The sequence below is a fragment of the Mobula hypostoma genome, chromosome 6, assembly GCF_963921235.1.
Source record: "Mobula hypostoma chromosome 6, sMobHyp1.1, whole genome shotgun sequence".
Lineage (NCBI taxonomy): Eukaryota > Metazoa > Chordata > Chondrichthyes > Myliobatiformes > Myliobatidae > Mobula > Mobula hypostoma.
The window spans coordinates 184694999-184718724 of record NC_086102.1 but is presented as its reverse complement, the minus strand read 5'-3'; the positions used below and the strand labels follow the sequence as shown (position 1 = coordinate 184718724).

The window sequence follows — 23726 nt, the reverse complement described above, 5'->3', positions numbered from 1 at the left end:
AATGGGGAAAAAATTCAAAGTTCTGAGATGCAACGGGACTTGGGAGTCCTCGTACAGGATACCCTTAAGGTTAACCTCCAGATTGAGTCGGTAGTGAAGAAGGCGAATGCAATGTTGGCATTCATTTCTAGAGGAATAGAGTATAGAGCAGGGATGTGATGTTGAGGCTCTATAAGGCGCTGGTGAGACCTCTCTTGGGAGTATTGTGGGCAGTTTTGGTCTCCTTATTTAAGAAAGGATGTGCTGACGTTGGAGAGGGTACAGAGAAGATTCACTAGAATGATTCCGGGAATGAGAGGGTTAACATATGAGGAACGTTTGTCCACTCTTGGACTGTATTCCTTGGAGTTTAGAAGAATGAGGGGAGACCTCATAAAAACATTTTGAATGTTGAAAGGTATGGACCTGAGTGTGGCTTCATCTTTACAGTAGAGGAGGCCTTGGATAGACATATCAGAATGGGAATGGGACGTGGAATTAAAATGTGTGGCCACTGGGAGATCCTGCTTTCTCTGGCGGACAGAGCATAGGTGTTCAGCAAAGCGGTCTCCCAGTCTGTGTCGGGTGTCACCGATATATAGAAGGCCACATCGGGAGCACCGGACGCAGTATATCACCCCAGTTGACTCACAGGTGAGGTGTTGCCTCACCTGGAAGGACTGTCTGGGGCCCTGAATGGTGGTGAGGGAGGAAGTGTAAGGGCATGTGTAGCACTTGTTCCGCTTACACGGATAAGTGCCAGGAGGGAGATCGGTGGGGAGGGATGGGGGGGACGAATGGACAAGGGAGTCACGTAAGGAGCGATCCCTGCGGAAAGCAGAGAGGGGGGGAGGGAAAGATGTGCTTAGTGGTGGGATCCTGGCAAACTACTGTGAACTTCAAATTATTTAAAACCAAAAGGCCAACTTCTGAGCTTTGCAGAACCCACTGTTTACAGGACTGCAGTCACCAAACTACGTGTGCAATTAAAACTGTCCACAAAACTTGGTCATAATGAGTTAATGCCTTTTGTGTATTTAAAAAGTAATTATTTTGTTTCATTTAGATCTTGATACATACGGCCACATTGAGAAATAATGGCTGACCTGGTGGCATTGTGGGAAGTAGCTCTCAGCGATGGTGTTCATAAAATAGAATTTGAGCATGGTACCACCTCAGGAAAGCGAGTAGTGTATGTTGATGGAAAGGTATGATATTAAAAATTATAATGTCTGTCACACTTATAATTTTCCATATTAATTTTGATATGTGCCTGCTTCCCTGATATTTTAATAAATAAGTGAGTGTAATGATGTAATAGTAACACTGGATCCTTTATTGTAGGGCTTCCCAACCTCACATAGCATGGGCCAATACCATTAAGCAAGGGTCCGTGAGCCCCAGGTTGAGAACCCCTGCTTTATTGGACCATCAGTTGATTTTACCGGTGGGCAAACTGTTAATAAGAAAAACTCTATTCAACAACTTGAGTTCAAAATGCCGACATCTGTGTTGATAGTTGGAAACAAGATTGCTTATTGCTGCAGAGATACCCAAGTAATCCTGGGTCTAGTACAGGCACTTTTGCCTCTGAATCATAAGTGCGTGCATTCAAATCCCAGTTTGCAACGAGTATTAAAAAAATGTTGGAATTATTCCATCAAAATACTGCAGAGAGGCCATGCAGTTGGAGGGTTAGACGGTATTTTCTTTCTTTTTCAATATTTTTATTAATTTCTACATAGAAGAATACAGAATCCAAGAAAATACACATTATAAAACAAAAGAAAAAATATAATAATAGCAGATACATCATATTGAATCACATTAACAAACTCCTTACCCTATATTCATATAGATTAGATTAATCCATATGTTAGAATATAAACAATTTTATATAAAAAAGTTTATACCCACAACCAAAGTCGAAGCTGTTTGGTAAAGGAAAAAAAGGAAAAAAAACTTATCAGATAATAAAATATGCTATTAACCAGCTTCTGTATTTTAACAAGAAATCCAAGATATGAAAATAATTTAAAAATGGCCCCCACAAATTTTGAAAATCTTGGTTAAATTCAGAAATCGAACAACGAATTTTTTCTAAATTTAAGTATGCCATAACATCCCGTAACCACTGAGCGTGGTTAGGTGGAACAGCATCCTTCCATTTAAACAAAAGTGCCCTCCTAGCCGTAAGAGAGATAAAAGCCAGAATGTGCAAATGAGATGTTTTCAAAACGACAAACATTAAAGTTGCTTGAATTTCCAGCATCTGCAGATTTCCTCGTATTTGCGTCTTCAAAATGATAGCTTTCCCTCCAACAATACCAAATAGGGCAGTCAAAGGATTAGGCTTAAAATTTACTTTAAAGAGTACAGGAAAAGTTTGGAATACTTCCAATATTTTTCAAGACTTGGACGTGTCCAAAACATATGAATAAATAAAGCTTCTCCATTGTTACACCTATCACAGTAGGGAGATACGTCCATATAAGAATGAGGTAACTTATCCTTGGTCATATACAGCCTATGGACCACTTTAAATTGTAGGCGGGAATGACAAGTACATAACAATGAAGTATTAACTAATTTAAACAATTCTTTCCAAGTTTCTTCAGAAATTGAAGTCTGTAAATCTTGTTCCCAAAGATTTTTGATTTTGTCTAAAGAATCATTTCTCATTCCAATCAACATATCATTAATATTGGATATTGAACCATTATGAAATGTTTCATATGAAGAATTTCATCTAGTAAGTTCTTATCAGGACTATTAGGAAATGTATATAATTGAGATCACAGAAAGTCTCTAATTTGTAAGTACAGAAAAAAATGGGTTTTTGATAAACTATGTTTAGTTGACAGTTGTTCGAACAAGGAAAGACTTCCTCCTCAAACAGGTCCTGGAAACATGTAATGCCCAATCCATCCCATTGTTTAAAAACTACATCAGTCATAGAAGGCTTAAAAAAATAATTTTTAAAAAATAGGACTAGAAAGGGAAAATCGCAGTAGACCAAAGCGTTTTCTAAATTGTATCCAAATCCTCAAAGTATGTTTCACCACCACATTTTCAGTTATTTTACTTAAGGATAAAGGAAGTGAAGATAGAACATAGAACATAGAACATAGAATAGTACAGCACAGTACAGGCCCTTCAGCCCACAATGTTGTGCCGACCCTCAAACCCTGCCTCCCATATAACCCTCCACCTTAAATTCCTCCATATACCTGTCTAGTAGTCTCTTAAACTTCACTAGTGTATCTGCCTCCACCACTGACTCAGGCAGTGCATTCCACGCACCAACCACTCTCTGAGTAAAAAATCTTCCTCTAATATCCCTCTTGAACTTCCCACCCCTTACCTTAAAGCCATGTCCTCTTGTATTGACCAGTGGTGCCCTGGGGAAGAGGCGCTGGCTATCCACTCTGTCTATTCCTCTTATTATCTTGTACACCTCTATCATGTCTCCCCTCATCCTCCTTCTCTCCAAAGAGTAAAGCCCTAGCTCCCTTAACCTCTGATCGTGATGCATACTCTCTAAACCAGGTAGCATCTTGGTAAATCTCCTCTGTACCCTTTCCAATGCTTCCATATCCTTCCTATGGTGAGGTGACCAGAACTGGACACAGTACTCCAAGTGTGGCCTAACCAGAGTTTTATAGAGCTGCATCATTACATCGCGACTCTTAAACTCTATCCCTTGACTTATGAAAGCTAACACCCCATAAGCTTTCTTAACTACTCTATCCACCTGTGAGGCAACTTTCAGGGATCTGTGGACATGTACTCCCAGATCCCTCTGCTCCTTCACACTACAAGTATCCTGCCATTTACTTCGTACTCTGCCTTAGAGTTTGTCCTTCCAACGTGTACCACCTCACACTTCTCCGGGTTGAACTCCATCTGCCACTTCTCAGCCCACTCCTGCATCCTGTCAATGTCTCTCTGCAACCTTCAACAATCCTCTACACTATCTACAACACCACCAACCTTTGTGTCATCTGCAAACTTGCCAACCCACCCCTCTACCCCCACATCCAGGTCGTTAATAAAAATCACGAAAAGTAGAGGTCCCAGAACAGATCCTTGTGGGACACCACTAGTCACAATCCTCCAATCTGAATGTACTCCCTTCACCACAACCCTCTGCCTTCTGCAGGCAAGCCAATTCTGAATCCACCTGGCCAAACTTCCCTGGATTCCATGCCTTCTGACTTTCTGAATAAGCCTACCGTGTGGAGCCTTGTCAAATGCCTTACTAAAATCCATATAGATCACATCCACTGCACTACCATCATCTATATGCCTGGTCACCTCCTCAAAGAACTCTATCAGGCATGTTAGACACGATCTGCCCTGCTGACTGTCCCTGATCAGACCATGATTCTCTAAATGCCCAGAGATCCCATCTCTAAGAATCTTTTCCAACAGCTTTCCCACCACAGACGTAAGGCTCACTGGTCTATAATTACCCAGACTATCCCTACTACCTTTTTTGAACAAGGGGACAACATTCCCCTCCCTCCAATCCTCCGGTACCATTCCCGTGGACAACGAGGACATAAAGATCCTAGCCAGAGGCTCAGCAATCTCTTCCCTCACTTCGTGGATCAGCCTGGGGAATATTCCGTCAGGCCCCGGGAACTTATCCGTCCTAATGTATTTTAACAACTCCAACACCTCCTCTCCCTTAATATCAACATGCTCCAGAACATCAACCTCACTCATATTGTCCTCATCATCATCAAGTTCCCTCTCATTGGTGAACACCTAAGTATTCATTGAGGACCTTGCTCACTTCCACAGCCTCAAGGCACATCTTCCCACCTTTATCTCTAATTGGTCCTACCTTCACTCCTGTCATCCTTTTTTTCTTCACATAATTGAAGAATGCCTTGGGGTTTTCCTTTACCCTACTCCCCAAGGCCTTCTCATGCCCCCTTCTTGCTCTTCTCAGCCCCTTCTTAAGCTCCTTTCTTGCTTCCCTATATTCCTCAATAGACCCATCTGATCCCTGCTTCCTGAACCTCATGTATGCTGCCTTCTTCCACCTGACTAGATTTTCCAACTCACTTGTCACCCATGGTTCCTTCACCCTAACATTCTTTATCTTCCTGACTGGGACAAATTTATCGCTAACATCCTGCAAGAGATCTCTAAACATCGACCACATGTCCATAGTACATTTCCCCGCAAGTTCTAGCCTTATATCCTTAATTTGCCCTTCCCCAATTAAAAATTTTCCTGTCCTCTCTGATTCTATCCTTTTCTATGATAATGCTAAAGGCCAGGGAGCGGTGGTCACTGTCCCCCAGATGCTCACCCACTGAGAGATCTGTGACCTGACCCGGTTCATTACCTAGTACTAGATCTAGTATGGCATTCCCCCTGGTCGGCCTGTCCACATACTGTGACAGGAATCCATCCTGGACACACTTAACAAACTCTGCCCCATCTAAACCCTTGGAACTAATCAGGTGCCAATCAATATTAGGGAAGTTAAAGCCACCCATGATAACAACCCTGTTATTTTTGCACCTTTCCAAAATCTGCCTCCCAATCTGCTCCTCTGTATCTCTGCTGCTACCAGGGGGCCTATAGAATACCCCCAATAGAGTAACTGCTCCCTTCCTGTTCCTGACTTCCACCCATATTGACTCAAAAGAGGATCCTGCTACATTACCCACCCTTTCTGTAGCTGTAATAGTATCCCTGACCAGTAATTCCACCCCTCCTCCCCTTTTTCTGCCCTCTCTATCCCTTTTAAAGCACTGAAATCCAGGAATATTGAGAATCCATTCCTGCCCTGGTGCCAGCCAAGTCTCTGTAATGGCCACTCCATCATAATTCCATGTATGTATCCAAGCTCTCAGTTCATCATCTTTGTTCCTGATGCTTCTTGCATTGAGGTACACACATTTCAGCCCTTCTATCTTACTGTTTTTACACCATTTATTCTGCTTCTCTTTCCTCAAAGCCTCTCTGTATGTTAGATCTGGCTTTACTCCATGCACTTCTTTCACTGCTCTATCGCTCTGGGTCCCATCCCCCTTGCAAATTAGTTTAAACCCTCCCGAACCATGCTAGCAAACCTACCTGCAAGGATATTGCTCCTCCTCGAGTTCAGGTGCAACCCATCCAATCTGTACAGGTCCCACCTTCCCCAGAAGATATCCCAATGATCCAAAAATCTAAAACCCTGCTCCCTGCACCAACTCCTCAGCCACATATTCAACTGCCATCTCCTCCAATTCTTACCATCTCTGTCACGTAGCACTGGCAGCAATCCTGAGAATGCCACCCTTGAGGTCCTGTTCTTCAGCCTTCTGCCTCGTTCCCGAAACTCACACTTCAGGACCTCATCCCTCTTCCTGCCTATGTCGTTGGTCCCAACTTGCATCACGACTTCTGGTTGCCTTCCCTCTCGTACCAGGATGTCGTGCACCCGGTCAGAGACATCCCGGACATCTCAGGTCCACAAAATCTCCTGTCTGCTCCCCTGACTATAGAGTTCCAATGACAACAGCTCTCCTCTTCTCCATCCACCCTTCTGCACCACAGGGTCAGACTCAGTGCCGGAGGCCCTGCCACCGCGGCTCACGCCTGGTCGGTCGTCCCCACCAACAGTACCCAGGACGGTAAACTTATTATTCAGGGGAATGGCTACAGGGGTGCTCTGCACTACCTGTCTGCTCACCTTCGCTTTCTCTCCTCTGACTGTCACCCAATGACCTGCTTCCGACAACCTGGGTGTGACTACCTCCCTGTAGCTCTCATCTCTGTAGCTCCTCATTCTCCCTTATGAGTCGAAGGTCATCCAGCTGCTGCTCCAGATTCCTTACATGGTCTTCCAGATTGCCCAGCCGTATGCACTTCTGGCAGATGTGACCCTGCGGGAGAGGGGTGTTCCCCCAAGACTGCCACATCTCACATGAGAGGCACATCACCATTTCAGGAGACATTGTAAAGACTAACTGTGAGCTAGCTTGTCCTCCGCCTCTTCTCGTGGAAGCCTCTCGAGTCAAAGCCTCAAAGCTCCACTCACTCACTGGCCGCTTCGCTTGAGCTATCCCTCTATTTATCTGTTTGAGCTTTTCAAAATGTTTGGTCACCTGACCTCGATTGCCCAATCAGCTGCTTTCTGCTGAGTCTGAGCTATTCAAATCTTGATTGTCTAATCAACGGCTTTCTGCTGATCTGTTCAAATCTTGATTGACTTGATTACACAGACCAACTGCCAAAACTGCTAGAATCTCTCATGTCAAAGCCTCAAAGCTCCACTCCTTCACTGGCCCACTCACTCACTGGCCGAAAAGATCCCAAAAAAGAGATAATAGAAAATTTATTAACAGAGTTAGCTTCTAAAGAAACCTACACTGGGCAGTCCTCATGATTAATATAATATAATCAAAACGTAAGATCAATATATTAGCTGCCCAGTAATAAAACCTAAAATTTGGTAAAGCTAAACCTCCATTCTTTTTAACTTTCTGGAGATGGACTTTATTCAATCGAGCATGTTTATTTTTCCATATATAGGAGGATAAAATAGAGTCCAGAGAGTCAAAAAACGATTTAGGAATAAAAACAGGTAAAGCCTGAAAAAGGTATATAAATTTAGGTAATTTATTTTAATAGAATTAATTCAACCAATCAATGATAACAAAAGGGGTGACCAATTTGATAATGTTCTTTTTTTATAATCTAATAAAATAAGAAAATTTTCTTTAAATAGGTATTTATAATTCTTAGTAATTGATACACCCAAATAAGTAAATTGGTTTCTTACAATTTTAAAAGGAAGATTAATATTAGTTAATACCAATTTATTCAAAGGAAAAAGTTGACTCTTGTGTAGGTTCAATTTATATCCAGAAAACTGACTAAAACAAGAGAGTAAAGAGAGTAAAGAAGGTAACAAAGTTTCGACATTGGAAATGTAACGCATAAGTCATCCGCATAAAGTGAAACTTTGTGGGTAGTACCCTTCCGTAAAATACCACTGATATCATTAGATTCTCGAAAAGCAATAGCTAAGGGTTCTAAGGCCAGGTCAAAGAGCAAAAGACTCAAAGGACAACCTTGTCTGGTTCCACGTTGAAGTTTAAATGGTTTAGAATTCTGAGAATTAGTAAGAACCCGAGCAGAAGGAGATAAATACAGTAATTTAATCCATTGAATAAAGTTGGGCCCAAAATTAAATTTTTCTAAAATTTTATATAAATAATGCCATTCAACCCAATCAAAAGCCTTCTCATCGTCTAGGAATATCACACATTCCAATATCTCCTTAGAAGGAGAATAGATAACATTTAATAACCAGCGAATATTAAAATGGGAATATCGATTTTTAATATAACCAGTCTGATCGTCGAAAATGATAGATGGTAAGATATTTTCAATCCTACGAGCCAGAACTTTAGGTAGGATTTTAGCATCAACATTAAGTAAGGAAATTGGTCTATATGAAGAAAATTCAATTGGGTTCTTTTTTTTTAAGAATAAGTGAAATAGAAGCTTCGTAAAAAGATTGTGGCAACTTACCTGACTTAAAAGAATCTGAAAAAACTGAACATAAATGAGGTATAAGCAAAGAAGAAGAAGCCTTATAAAATTCTGCAGAAAATTCATCAGGACCTGGGGCTTTCCCTGAATGCAGTGTGCGTACAGCCTCGGCAATTTCTTCATGAGAAATACATTGATCCAACTGTTTTTGGTTATCAACAGAAAGTGTAGGAATATTTAATTGGTCTAAAAAATTATTCATTACAGTATTATCTTTAAGAGGATCAGAACTATAAAGTTTAGAATAAAATTCTCTAAAAGTATCATCTATTTCTAAATGATCAGTTGTCCTAACACCATTAGCTTTATAAGTTCCTTTAATCTGTCGTTTAGCACTAGAAGTTTTAATTTGTTTAGCCTGTTTTATCTCCATGGATATAAAATTGACTTTTATCCTTTAGGAGTTGAGTTTCAATAGGATATGTTAATAAAAAATCATATTTAGTTTTAATTTCAACCTGTCTTTTATATAAAACAGGATCTGAAGTCAAGGCATATTCTTTGTCTAATTGTTTCAACTGATTGGCTAAATTAATTCTCTCTTTATTAGCTTTTTTCTTACCACTTGCAGTATAAGAAATAATTTGTCCTCTAATATATGCCTTAAAGGCAGTCCATACGACAAGGCTAGATGTCTCCTCCACTGTATTCTCTTCAAAAAAGAGAGTAATTCGCCTCTCCAAGAACTTCAAAAAATCCTTGTCAGATAACAAAGTTAGATTAAAATGCCAGAATCTTTTTGTTTGAGGAAAACCAGGAAGATTTTTGGATAAGAGCACAGGATCATGGTTAGAGATAGCAATCTCTCCTCTATTTACAAGATCGAACTAATGGAATCATTTGGTTATCAATAAAAAAAGTCAATTCTGGAATACGTATGATGAACATGAGAGAAAAATGAATATTCTTTATCTGCTGGATTTAAAAAACGCATATATCAATAATACCACATTTCATTAGAAATGAGTGAATAAACAAAGCTGATTTATTAAGTGTCACTGGTTTAGAAGAAGACCGATCTAAAACTGGATCTAACCAGCAATTAAAGTCTCAGATCAGGCAGAAACGGAAAAAAAAATGCTCAAAGAATCCTGGATATATTTGGAGCATAAACACTAGCAAATACCAACAACTTATTCTCAAATTTCCCTGATACTATAACAAATCGCTCATTAGTATCAGAAACTACCTTGTGTTGAACAAAGGGAACTGTATTTTCCGTAAAAATCAAAACTCCTCTAGATTTGGCCTGAAAACAAGTGAAAATGTAATCCTCTCCATCGGCTAAAAAAGCGTGAGTTATCAGAGTTACGTACATGAGTTTCTTGTAAAAAAAAATTGGGGCCTTAAGTTTTTAATATAGGCAAAAATCTTCTTTTATTTCAAAGGGTGATTTAACCCTTTCACGTTAAGATTAAGTAAGTTAATATTATAATCCATTTTATTACTATCTAAAAGAAAAGTTAAAGGGATAATTCTTGAGATGATTAATAGAAGTAAACAATGACCTGTGAGATAAGGTAACCAAGAAATAGGTTTGACTAAGAATCCAAAACAGCTTCCAGGAAAAAAAACCCAAGCACCCTCCCCCCTCCCAAAGAGAGAAAGTCAACCAAAGGAAGTCGACGTCCACAACTAATAGAAACATCCCTCCAAAAATCCTGCTGGCTTAGCTCCAAATTAATTTTAAAGTTTGAAGAATTCCGACCTAGTCAAAACAACAGATAATAAAGAGACAGTTAATTCTGCTATCAAGAACTCTAGAGAAATAAGTATAATATAAAATAATATGAACACACAGAGTATTAGATCATTAAAGTCTTATTCTCAAAGTAAAACCTTAAAGGCTTCAAAAAGAGAATTGACTACAAGGTTCACCACAGGTAAAATACACAGTTATTCATATAAATTTTTGTTGAACAGCTCTAACATGACGCTTTTAAACTTGGCACACAAAGTATTAGCAGATTAAAGTCTTATTCTCAAAATAAAACTTTAAAAAGTTCAAAGAAAAGGGTTAAGTTCAAGGTTCACCAAAGGTAAAATAGACGGTTGTTCATGTAACAAATAATAAACAGTCAATTTACTGACTCTAAAAATTTCTGGGCCTGGACACTCGAACGGAAGCATTCCTTCGATCCATCCTGCAGTGTAATTCTGAGCTGTGCCGGATACCATAGAGAAGGTTTAAAATTCTTGTACAGCTCTGACATGACACTTTTAAACTTGGCACGCTCCCTCATGATCTCTGCTAAGAAATATTCAACAATTATAATCTTCTTACCATTATAATCGATCATTCTTTCCGATGGGATTCACGAATTATCAGGTCCTTTGTTCGAAATTCATGAAAACAGATTATTACTGAACAAGGTTTGCTTCCAAACATTCTGTTCCCAGGTACTCTGTGCGCTCAGTCCATCATTGGCGTCGATTTTAAAATATCAGGGAATAACTGAACCAGAAAATTTGCAAAAAATTCCATGGGGTGATCACCTTCAGTTAACTCTTCGAGACCAAGAATTCGTACGTTATTCCTTCTACTTCTGTTTACTACATCAGTCATCTTCTGTCTTAGTTCTTCGTTAACCTTGGATTGTTTCTCATAGCGCTTTTGCAGGTTGTCCATTTTCTCATCCAGAATCGACAGGATTGCTTCATTCTCTTTTATTCGCTTATCGTGCTCAGTTAAGGTTTTTTGAATAGAATCCAATTTCATACTTAGTTGTTTCATTTCAGAGCCGAGTTATTGAAACTCTTTGGAGGATTCTTTTCTGAATTGCTGAAATTCCTCGGACACTTCCTTTCTGTGTTTTTGCAGCAATTCAATAATAGAATCCAAAGATGTAGAAGAATCTTCTTCTCTTTAGTACCTTTAGCAGTCCTTGTAGTCATGGTAACCATGGTAGAACAATATCACGTTCAAAAGTAAGGTTTCAAATCAGGTTGGAAAGTAAGAAAAGTAAAGTAAACTAGGAGCAACTGCAAAATGTTTTTATTCCATCCACAGCCAGCAGGAAGTCGATGATATTTTTAAACTGCGGCCCTTTCTGCTCTGTTTAGTCGATGATGAAATATCCTATGGAACTTTGTTCAAAAAATAACGAGTTTCGTGGGCGTTCAGGCTCTTTCCGGTGGCCAAATCAGTGGCAGGAGCGGGCCACGGTGACGAGGTTTCTTACAGGTCGGTGACACTTGTTTACAAGTACAGAAGGGACCAGTAGGCCAGTGGTGAGAGTAGGAGCGTTCAGGCTTTGGCTCGAAAGAGGCATTCGCTCTGGGTAAGCTTTTGTTAAGGTTCTCTTTTTTTTCTTTTACTGAACCTATAGTAAATGGCTGTTGTTTGTTCTTCATGCTGGATGTTGGAGTCCTGAGAGATCCAGAGTCTCCCAGGGAACTACGTTTGCGTGAAGTGCATCCGGCTGCAGCTCCTTGAAGACCATGTTAGGGATCTGGAGCAGCAACTGGATGACCTTCTGCTTGTATGGAGAGCGAGGATATAATTGATCAACGTTACAGGGAAGTAGTCACCCCAAAGTTGCAGGAGGCAAGTAGCTGGGTGACTATCAGGAGAAATGGAAATGTGAATAAGCAGTTAGCGCAGAGCACCCCTGTGGCCATTCCCCTCAACAATAAGTATACGGTTTTGGATACTGTTGTGGGGGATGATCTCCCAGGAGAATGCCACGGAGACAGGGTTACTGGCACAGAACATAAGTCAGCGGTGCAGAAGGGAATGAGGGAGAAGAGGGGAGTGGTAGTGATAGGGGACTCAATAGTTTGGGGAACTGACAGGAGATTCTATGGATGTGAACAGGTCACCTGAATGGCTTGTTGCCTCCCAGGTTCCAGGGACAAGAACATCTCGGATCAAGTCCATAACATTTTGGAGAGGGAGGGCGAGCAGCCGGATGTCTTGGTACATATTGGTGCCAATGACATATGAAGGAAAAGCAAAGAGGTCCTGTAAAGGGAATTTAGAGAGCTATGTAGAATGCTGAGAAGCAGGACTTCCCAGGTAGTGATTTCTGGATTGCTGCCTGTGCCATGCACCATTGAGGGGAGAGGTAGTATGATTTGGCAAACTATTGAGTGTCTGAGAATCTGGTGAAGTGGGCAGGGCTTCAGATTCTTGGTTCATTTAGATCTTTTCTGGGAGAGGTGTGACCTGTCTGAAAGTGACGGGTTGCACGTGAATTGATATCTTCTCGGGCAGATTTGTTAGAGCTGTTGGGGAGGGTTTAATTTAATTTGGCAGGGTGTGGGAACTCAGGATGGGATGGATGGTATAAAAGCAAAGATAGTGTGCAGTCAGATGGTTAGGAAGGGCAGGCAGATGATAGGACATAATTGCAGCCAGCAGGGAGAAAATCTGTGCGTTAGGGATGCAGAATCAAAAAGGGTAGCAAATACAGTTCTCAATGCACAGAGTATAAGAAATAAGGTGGATGATCTTGTTGCATTATTACAGATTGTTGGGTATGATGTTGTGGTCATCACTGAATCAAAGCTGAAGGATGGTTCGAGTTGGAGCTAAATGTCCAAGCTTACATGTTGTATCAGAGGGATGGCCTGGCTGTGCTGGTAAAGAAGGTAGGCAGAGGGGGTGGCCTGGCTCTGCTGGTAAAGAATGGCATCAAATCAATAAAAAGATGTGACATAGGATCGGAAGGTGTTGAATGCTTGTGGGTTGAGTTAAGAAACTGCAAGGATTAAAGGACCTTGATGGCAGTTATATATAGGCCTCCCAACTAACTGGGATGTGAACCACAGATTATAACAGGAAATAGAAAAGGCATGTCAAAAGGGCAATGTTGTAATAGTCATGGGAGATTTCAAGATGCTGGTCAATTGGGGAAGATTAGGTTGGAAATGGACCTCAAGAGTGAATTTGAATGCCTACGAGATGGCTTGAATGGTGGAGCAGTCTCGATGGGCCAAATGGCCTGCTTCTGCTCCTACATCTTATGGTCTTAAGTCTTTTTAGAGCACTTCATCATTGAGTCTACTGAGGGGTCCGCTATACTGAATTGGGTGTTATGTAATGAACCAGAGGTGATTAGGGAACTTAAGGTAGAAGAACATTTAGGAGGCAGGGATCACAATATGATTGAGTTCAACTTGAACTTTGATAGGGAGAAAGTAAAGTATGACGTAGCAGTATTTCAGTGGAGTAAAGGAAATTACAGTGGTATGAAAGAGAAGTTGGCAAAAGGAGATGCTGGCAGGGATAACAGCAGAGCAGCAATGGTGTGAGTTTCTAGGAAAAATGAGGAAGGTGCTGGATAGATGTATTCCAAAAGTGAAGAAATATACAAAAGGCAAAATAGTACCACCGTGGCTGACAAAGGAAGTGAAAGCTAATGTAAAAGTAAAAGAGAGGGCAAACAACAAAGCAAAAATTAGTGGGAAAACAGAATTAGAAAGCTTTTAAAACCCTGCAGAGAGCAAATTAAAGAATCATTTGAACGGAAAAGATGAAGCACGAAGGGAAGTTAGCAAACAATATCAAGGTGGATATGAAAAGTTTTTTCAAGTACATTAAAAGAGATGAGAGTAGATATAGGATGATTAGAAAATGAAACCGGAGAAATAATAATGGGAGCCAAGAAGACAGCAGAGGAACTAAATGAGTATTTTGTATCAGTCTTCACTGTGGAAGACACTAGCAGTGTGCCAGGCGTTGAAGGGTGTGAGGGAAGAGAAGTGAGTGCAGTTACAAGAGAGAAAGTGCTCAAAAAGTTGAAAGAGCTAAGGGTACATAAGTCACCTGGACCAGATGAACTGCATCCTAGGGTTCTGAAAGAGTTAGCGTTAGAGATTCTGGAGGCATTAGTAATGATCTTTCAAAAATCATTGGACTGTGGCATGGTGTCAGAGGACTGGAAAATTACAAATCTCACTCCACTCTTTAAGAAAGGAGGAAGGTAGCAGAAAGGAAATTATAGACCAGTTAGCCTGATTTCAGTGGTTGGAAAGATGTGGAGTCAATTGTTAAGGATGAGGTTATGGGGTGCTTGGTGACACAGGACAAGATGGGGCAAAGTTACTTAAAGGAAAATCTTGCCTGACGAACCTGTTGGAATTATTTGAGGAGAATACATGTAGTATAGATGAAGGGGATGCGTAGATGTTGTATATTCGGACTTTCAGGGGGCCTTTGACAAGGTGCCACACAATGGGCTGCCTGCCAAGTTACCAGCATTACGGGAAAATTATTCGCATAGTGAGATTTGGCTGATCGGTAGGAAGCAGCGAATGGAATAAAAAGATCCTTTTCTGGCTGGTAGCCAATGACTAGTGCTGTTCCGTTGGGGTCGGAGTTGGGACTGCTGTTTATGCTGTATGTCAATGATTTAGATGATGGAATAGATAGCTTTGTTGTCAAGTTTGCAGATGATACAGAGATTGGTGGAGGGGCAGGTAGTTTTGAGGAAACAGGAAGGCTGCAGGAGGATGGACAGATTAGGAGAATGGGCAAGAAAGAGGCAAATAAAATACAATGTTAGAAAATTCATGATCATGTACTTTGGTAGTAGAAATGAATGTGCACACTATTTTCCAAACTGGGAGAAAAACCAAAAATCTGAGATGCAAAAGGTCTTCTACAGAGTGGATGTGGAAAGGATGTTTCCCATGGTGGGGGTGTCTCGGACAAGAAGACACAGCCTCAGCATATATGGGCATCTATTTAAACCAGATGCAGAGAAATTTCTAAAGGGTGGTTAATTTCTGGAATTTATTACTACGGGCAGCTATGGATGCCAGGCTGTTGTGTGTATTTAAAGCAGAACTTGATTGGTTCTTGATTGGACATGGTATCAAAGGTTAAGGTGAAAAGGCTGGAAAGTGGAGCTCAGGAGGGGAAAAAAGGATCAGCCGTGATTGAATGGAGGAGAAGACTCCATGGGCCAAATGGCCTAATTCTCCTCCTATGTCTTATGGCCTTATTTGTTTCTCATTCAATAAAAATAGATTATTTTATCATCAACATATCACTGTTTGTGGAAATTTGCTGTGTTAAATTGAACTGAATTCAGAAAGTATGTCACTGATTGTAAACCACTTTGAGTCAGGAAAGATCAAACACAGGCCCTTCTTTATGGAGAAGTACAAGTATTGCTTTTGTGCAATACAATATCCATGCATGAAATATCAAGGAACATAAGACAGCTTGGCACTTGGCCATTTCAAAATTAGGATATTCCAGAAAACTTGGCTAGGTCTATCATTAACACAAGAAATTCTGTATGACGCCAGAGATCCAGAACAACACAGACAAAGTGCTGGAGGAACTCAGCAGGTCAGGCAGCATCCATGGATATGAAGAAACAATCAACAATTCGGGCCAAGGCCCTTCTTCAGTCCTGAAATGGCTCTTCACATGGCTTTAGACCACCTGGACAACACAAACACCGATGTCAGGATGCAGTTTATCGACTCTTGCTCAGCATTTAATACCATCATTCCCACAATCCTGATTGAGAAGGTGCAGAACCTGGGCCTCTGTACCTCCCTCTGCAATTGGATCCTCGACTTCCTAACCGGAAGACCACAGTCTGTGCAAATTGGTGATATCTCCTCCTTGCTGACATTTCAACACTGGTGCACCTCAGGGGTGTGTCTTAGCCCACTACTCTACTCTCTCTATACCCATGACTGTATGACTAGGCATAGCTCAAATACCATCGATAAATTTGTTGTTGATACAACCATTGTTGGTAGAATCTCAGATGGTGACAAGAGGGCATACAGGAGTGAGATATGCCAACTAGTGGAGTTGTGCCACAGCAGTAACCTTCCACTCAATGTCAGTAAAACGAAAGAGCTGATTGTGGACTTCAGGAAGGATAAGACGAAGGAAGACATACCAATCCTCTTAGAGGGGTCAGAAGTAGAGAGAGTGAGCAGTTTCAAGTTCCTGGGTGTGAAGATCTCTGAGTGTCTAACTTCGTCCCAACATATTGATGCAGTTATAAAGAAGGCAAGACAGCAATTATACTTCATTAGGAGTTTGATGAGATTTGGCATGTCAGCAAATAGAAGCTTCTATAGTTGTACAGTGGAGAGCATTCTGACAGGCTGCGTCACTGTCTGGTAGGCCAGAGGGGGTGGGGGCGGGGGGGGGGTGTTGTCTACTGCACATGACCGAAAGAAGCTGCAGAGGGTTGTAAATTTAGTTGGCTCCATCTTGGGTACTAGCCTATAAAGTACTCAGGACATCTTCAAAGAGCGGTGTCTCAGAAAGGCAGCATCCATTATTAAGGATCTCCAGTACCCAGGGCATGCCCTTTTCTCAGTGATATCATCTGGTAGGAGATACAGAAGCCTGAAGGTACACACTCAGCAATTCAGGAACAGCTTCTTCCCCTCTGTCATCCGATTCCTAAATGGACATTGAACCTTTGAACACTACCTTACTTTTTTAATATATGTTATTTCTATTTTTTGCACCAGTTTTAATTTATTTGAAATACGTATATTGTAATTGATTTACTTATTATTATTTCACAACACATGCCAGTGATAATAAACCTGATTCTGATTTTGAAAAAGTTGACAATTTATTTATTTCCATAGATGATGCTTGACTTGCTGAGTTCATCCAGAATTTTGTGTCTGTTGCTTTAGGTCTATTATTGCAGCTTTCAAATAACTAAGCAGAGAGGAAGGTTATCGCAAAAATAAAAATTAAAGTTCGTTAAAACTTAGATATGATTTTCAAGTACAAGAAAAGCTTTCAGTCCATTTAGTCATAGTCATAGTCATACTTTATTGATCCCGGGGGAAATTGGTTTTCGTTACAGTTGCACCATAAATAATAACTAGTAATAACACCATAAATAGTTAAATAGTAATATGTAAATTATGCCAGGAAATAAGTCCAGGACCAGCCTACTGGCTCAGGGTGTCTAACCCTCCAAGGGAGGAGTTGTAAAGTTTGATGGCCACAGGCAGGAATGACTTCCTATGACGCTCTGTGCTGCATCTCGGTGGAATGAGTCTCTGGCTGAATGTACTCCTGTGCCCACCCAGTACATTATGTACTGGATGGGAGACATTGACCAAGATACCATGCAACTTAGACAGCATCCTCTTTTCAGACACCACCGTGAGAGAGTCCAGTTCCATCCCCACAACATCACTGGCCTTACGAATGAGTTTGTTGATTCTGTTGGTGTCTGCTACCCTCAGCCTGCTGCCCCAGCACACAACAGCAAACATGATAGCACTGGCCACAACAGACTCGTGAAACACCCTCAGCATCGTCCGGAAGATGTTAAAGGACCTCAGTCTCCTCAGGAAATAGAGACGGCTCTGACCCTTCTTGTAGACAGCCTCAGTGTTCTTTGACCAGTCCAGTTTATTGTCGATTCATATCCCCAGGTATTTGTAATCCTCCACCATGTCCACACTGACCCTCTGGATGGAAACAGGGGTCACCGGTATCTTAGCTCTCCTCAGGTCTACCACCAGCTCCTTAGTCTTTTTCACATTAAGCTGCAGATAATTCTGCTCACACCATGTGACAAAGTTTCCTACAGTAGCCCTGTACTCAGCCTCATCTCCCTTGCTGATGCATCCAACTATGGCAGAGTCATCCGAAAACTTCTGAAGATGACAAGACTCTGTGCAGTAGTTGAAGTCCGAGGTGTAAATGGTGAAGAGAAAGGGAGACAAGACAGTCCCCTGTGGAGCCCCAGTGCCGCTGATCACTCTGTCGGACACACAGTGTTGCAAGCACACGTACTGTGGTCTGCCAGTCAGGTAATTGAGAATCCATGATACCAGGGAAGCATCCACCTGCATCGCTGTCAGCTTCTCCCCCAGCAGAGCAGGGCGGATGGTGTTGAACGCACTGGAGAAGTCAAAAAACATGACCCTCACAGTGCTCGCTGGCTTGTCCAGGTGGGCGTAGACACAGTTCAGCAGGTAGACGATGGCATCCTCAACTCCTAGTCGGGGCTGGTAGGTGAACTGGAGGGGATCTAAGTGTGGCCTGACCATAGGCTGGAGCAGCTCCAGAACGAGTCTCTCCAGGGTCTTCATGATGTGGGAGGTCAATGCCACTGATCTGTAGTCATTGAGGCCGCTGGGGCGCGGCGTCTTCGGCACAGGGACGAGGCAGGATGTCTTCCACAGTACAGGAATCCTCCGGAGCCTCAGGCTCAGGTTGAATACATTGCGAAGTACTCCACATAGCTGAGGGGCACAGGCTTTGAGCACCCTGGTACTGACACCATCCGGTCCTGCAGCCTTGCTTGGGTTGAGACATTTCAGCTGTCTTCTCACCTGTTCGGCTGTGAAGCCCACCGTGGTGGTTTCGTGTGGGGAAGGGGTATAGTCATGAGAGCAGGGTAGGGGACTGTGAGGAGGGGTAGGAGGGGAGAGTGGAATATGTGTTGGTTGGGCGCTGACAACAGATGGCTCATGTGGGGGACGGGCAGGGGTCACAATGTCAAATCTGTTAAAGAACAGGTTAAGTTCATTGGCCCTGTCCACACTGCCTTCCGTTCCTCTGTTCCTAGTTTGCCGGAACCCAGTGATGGTCCTCATCCCCCTCCAGACCTCTCTCATGTTGTTCTGCTGGAATTTCCACTCAAGCTTCCTCCTGTACCTGTCTTTAGCCTCCCTGATCCTGGCTTTCAGGTCCCTCTGTATTGCCCTCAGCTCCTCCCTATTTCCATCTCTAAACGCCCTCTTTTTAGCGTTCAGGATGTCCTTAATGTCCTTTGTCACCCATGGCTTGTTATTTGAATAACAAAGGACAGTTCTTGTCGGAACATTGCAGTCCACACAGAAGTTGATGTAATCAGTGATGCACTCTGTGAGCCCATCAATATCCTCTCCATGTGGCTCACAGAGTGCCTGCCAGTCTGTCACCTCAAACAACCCTGGAGTGCCTCATAAGCCTCCTCCGACCATTTCCTCACTGTCCTCGAGGTTGCAGGTTTACTCTTCACCAGAGGCACGTAGCAGGGTTTTGGATACACCAGGTTGTGATCTGACATTCCCAGTGGGGGGAGGGGAGAGGAGCTGTATGCATCCTTAATGTTAGCGTACATCAAATCCAGAGTCCTCTCCCCTCTGGTTGTACAGCTAACATACTGCGTGAAGTTGGGCAGTGTTCTAGCCATGGTAACATGGTTGAAGTCACCCAAGATAGTAATGAGGGCACTCGGGTGCTGGGTTTGTAGCCTGGCTATGACGGTGTAAATGATGTTACACGTCATAGCCAGGCGTTAAGGATCAAAACAGACTTTTAATTCTCACTGACAGTCCCAATATTAATATTGGAAATGGAATTTGTTAATCTTGTTCTTACTTGCTAATATAGTGTTTAATCTGTTTCAGGAGCATTGCTTCCCATTTGCACTATTCCTAGAGTGGGAATTTTGTAAATAATGGACTACTTTTTAATGAAAAGTATTCACTGCCTCCTTCATCAGAGATTCGCCCTTTGTCACAGTACTGACCTGGCTAAGGTCCAGAAGGCTAAACCCACTGGCAGGAGAATCCCGGATTGAACTACCCAGTGCATTGAGTCCTGCGAGCAATGCTTGTAGAGTCCCAGGATCTTGCATGGAGCAATTGGGTCACATTGGTGAACAACAAGCCTCATCCACAAAACTGTATACACATTTGTTGGAGGACAAAGCCAAGACCCTGCATTGCCATCTGTACGACTTTTGGAATATTTCTGACTGCCTGACATTCACAATCATTCAAAGACTTCTGAAAAATGAATTGTGCAATTCAATCTTAAATATTATTACAATATTTTCTAAAACAAAATTACTGAAAAAATTAATGTCACTTTTAATTAAAAACATTGCTGCAAGCTTAAATAATTTTAAATAACTTAACTTACTGTAATTTTACTTTTTAACTCCCAACCAAAATCCTCCACATAAGTGAGCGAGCTTCCAAATTCTGCATCAGAAATCAATGTGTTGTCATTCACTGACTAGAGTCTTGGCTGGGTTGAGACTTCCATGTTTGAGTGTAAACAGAGTGGAAATCCAAATGGGCTTGTATTTATGGGAGTGAATGCCAGCAGTTCTCTGCAGAACACCCATTTGCCTGCAAGATTTAGTCCGTTTACTTTTGTTGTTGTTGCCCTTCATAGCGAAATCAGGGTTATTAGAAAACAGAGTACTTCTGAATTTTGAATATTCAAGCATGAAACTCCTTGTTCAGTTATCCATTGGTAGCATGAGTAGGGTGTCATGATTGAAAGTTCTTATAGCTATGTCATTGTGCTCTCCATAGTTTGAATTTTTAGTATTTGGATTGTGCACCTTGTTATTTTGCTTTTTTATGCTTCCTAACTTGTTATGACTGGTTACATTTCTCCTATTAGCCGTTGCCATGCAGTATGAATTAACTCGTAACTTAGTTTGGTGTAATAATAATTGAAGTTTTTTGTGTGTAACCAACGGTATTTTGTTATCAGGAAGTCATAAAAAGGGACTGGATGTTCAAGCTTGTTGGGAAGGAAACCTTTGTAGTTGGGGCAACTAAAACAAAAGCAACAATCAACATTGATGCAATCAGTGGCTTTGCGTATGAATATACTTTGGAGATCAATGGGAAAAGCCTAAAGAAATATTTGGAGAACAGGTCTAAGACTACAAATACGTGGCTACTAAATCTAGATGGAATAGATTCTCGAATTGTGCTGGGTAAGTGCATATTACAGTGGTAATTTTTACTTTTTCACAAGGAGTGTATATTTAAATTATCCTAAATAAGACACGGTTTCAAGGCTTTGCTTGCACTTACTCTAATTTGGACTTCCTAAAGTAACTGGTTATTTCCTTCATGAAAATGCTATACTTTAAATTGCTTAATGATGGTGCATTGCAATTATCTACATCTTCTAATGGTTACTGAGCAACATACACAACTCCTAGTCCTGGTCACGAACACTCCTTTTTATACTTGAGGCCTTGAGTTCATTGCTATCACCTTTCCATAAACTATTCAGAAATTATCCATCCTATCCAACACTTGAAAAGTAGAGAATATGGCAAATGCTCAACATCTCGGGCATCATCTGAGGAAAGAAACAGTTGCCACTTTCAGCCAAGCACGTAATCTGAATTGGGGACAGAAAAAATTTCAATCACATAAAGGGGAGGAATGGAAAGAACAATGGGAATATTTCTACAGTGGGACCAAATCGATTAATGGCACAGGTAGAAGCAGATTATGCTGCTTTGTCTTTATTGTGTGCTGCTAATGCAGGATTACAAAACAGGCTAAGTAATCCTCCAGTCTATGTTTGGTTTCTCCAGTGTAGAGGAGGCCACTTTTGGAACACTAGATACAGTACCCCAGGTTGGAAGGTGCAACTGAAGTGCTGCTTCACCTATAAAGACTGTTTTGATCTCTCTGTCTCTGGTCCATCATGCTTATTTGGGCCCTGGGAGCGATCCACGTCAAGTGAACTTTAATGTCGTGCACAAGTACAGAGTGTTAAAGGTCTAATCAAAAACTTGTAGCAGCTTCAAAGGCACATACTGTAGGTGCAGACATTCTGATTCTCCCACCACCCTCCGGTACTGCAGATATTTTCAGCAGCCAATTTATCTACTAATTACATGTTTTTGGGATATTTTGAGGATACTGGGATACAGTCATATGGAAAGAGAGCTAATTCTGTACCAAGAATACAGGAGATTCTGGAGACGAGGCAGCTAGCTGCACTGTATGTAACACACACAAAATGCTGGTGGAACACAGCAGGCCAGACAGCATCTGCAGAAAGAAGCACAGTCAATATTTTGGGCTGAGACCCTGTCCTGGCGAAGGGTCTCGGCCCGAAATGTTGACTATGCTTCTTCCTATAGATGCTGTCAGGCCTGCTGTGTTCCACCAGCATTCTGTGTGTATTGCTTGAATTTCCAGCATCTGCAGATTTCCTCGTGTTTGCTGTACGTAACACCACTCTTCTGCTCCTTCGTCTACATTTTGATTTTGCAAGGTCATCCGTAATCATGGACTTCACTTTCACTCGTAAGTGATTAGACCACATTCAAGAAATCTTAATCCATATATAATATTAAAATTCTTTTCTCAGCCCAACTGATATACAAAGTGACAAAAACATGTTTTACCTTAAGACAAATTCTGCTGATGCCCCATTTAAAGTTCTGTACTTTAGTTACCCACAGAAATAATGTAGAACATATGGTACTTCAATCACTTTATGAAACAGTGAACTAAATGACATGTCTAGTTAATAAATCTAAATTTTAACGGATCCCTATATTTCATCTGACACCTTTTGGTGTTCTGTCTACATTCTTCGCTCATCTATCACAATGAAAACTGATCTGCTGTTAGTCATTTCATTAATTATTAAATGGTTGAGGTTTATACAAATCATGCCTGTATATTGACTACACTTGTAATGCACTGTGGAATATTTTGAGAATGGGATGAAGTGCAATTCCTTTGCTTAAAACATTTCACTGTTAATTGTAGGGAGAATTTGTTGAAGATGGCACTGAGACTCACTTTACTATTGGCAATCATGACTGCTGTATCAAAGGTGTGAGCAGTGGGAAACGAAGAGAAGGAATTATCCACACTCTTATTATGGATGGCCAAGAAATCCCAGAAATTGTTGAGTAATTTCCTGAATGGCAGCTGTGCTAAAGAACAAATATCCTTGAATTTATTTGTAAATCAGTTGTAATAATATAAGACACATGATGATAATGAAACAATTCCATTTCTGATCAGTTGGGGAAATTTCTGTTTTTGTGCGTAATCACCCTTTAGTTGCAATAGGAAGTGAATTGTTGATTTTAAATTACTCTTACTGTCATAGAACATAGAAACATAGAAAATAGGTGCAGGAGTAGGCCATTCGGCCCTTCGAGCCTGCATCGCCATTCAATATGATCATGGCTGATCATCCAACTCAGAACCCTGCACCAGCCTTCCCTCCATACCCCCTGATCCCTTTAGCTGCAAGGGTCATATCTAACTCCCTCTTAAATATAGCCAATGAACTGGCCTCAACTGTTTCCTGTGGCAGAGAATTCCACAGATTCACCACTCTCTGTGAAGAAGTTTTTCCTCATCTCGGTCCTAAAAGGCTTCCCCTTTATCCTCAAACTGTGACCCCTCGTTCTGGACTTCCCCAACATCGGGAACAATCTTCC

General features: G+C 41.5%; 1 protein-coding gene across 1 annotated transcript; it reads left to right on the top strand.

The window, feature by feature from the left end:
• The first annotated feature begins 1076 nt into the window (after positions 1–1076).
• Positions 1077–23190, top strand: LOC134348800 (fas apoptotic inhibitory molecule 1-like). The gene is made up of 3 exons (XM_063052603.1): positions 1077–1187; positions 21005–21226; positions 23041–23190. Exons 1-3 carry the CDS (start codon positions 1077–1079, stop codon positions 23188–23190), a joined length of 483 nt encoding a protein of 160 aa, XP_062908673.1.
• The last annotated feature ends 536 nt before the right edge of the window (positions 23191–23726 follow it).

What these genes read in the sequence shown, in the direction of transcription:
- LOC134348800 (XM_063052603.1), top strand. Translation starts at nt 1,077, where the DNA reads ATGGCTGACCTGGTGGCATTGTGGGAAGTAGCTCTCAGCGATGGTGTT. An exon ending in TAGTGTATGTTGATGGAAAG is followed by an intron (nt 1,188 to 21,004) that starts GTATGATATTAA and finishes TTTTGTTATCAG; the next exon opens with GAAGTCATAAAAAGGGACTG. An exon ending in ATGGAATAGATTCTCGAATT is followed by an intron (nt 21,227 to 23,040) that starts GTGCTGGGTAAG and finishes TGTTAATTGTAG; the next exon opens with GGAGAATTTGTTGAAGATGG.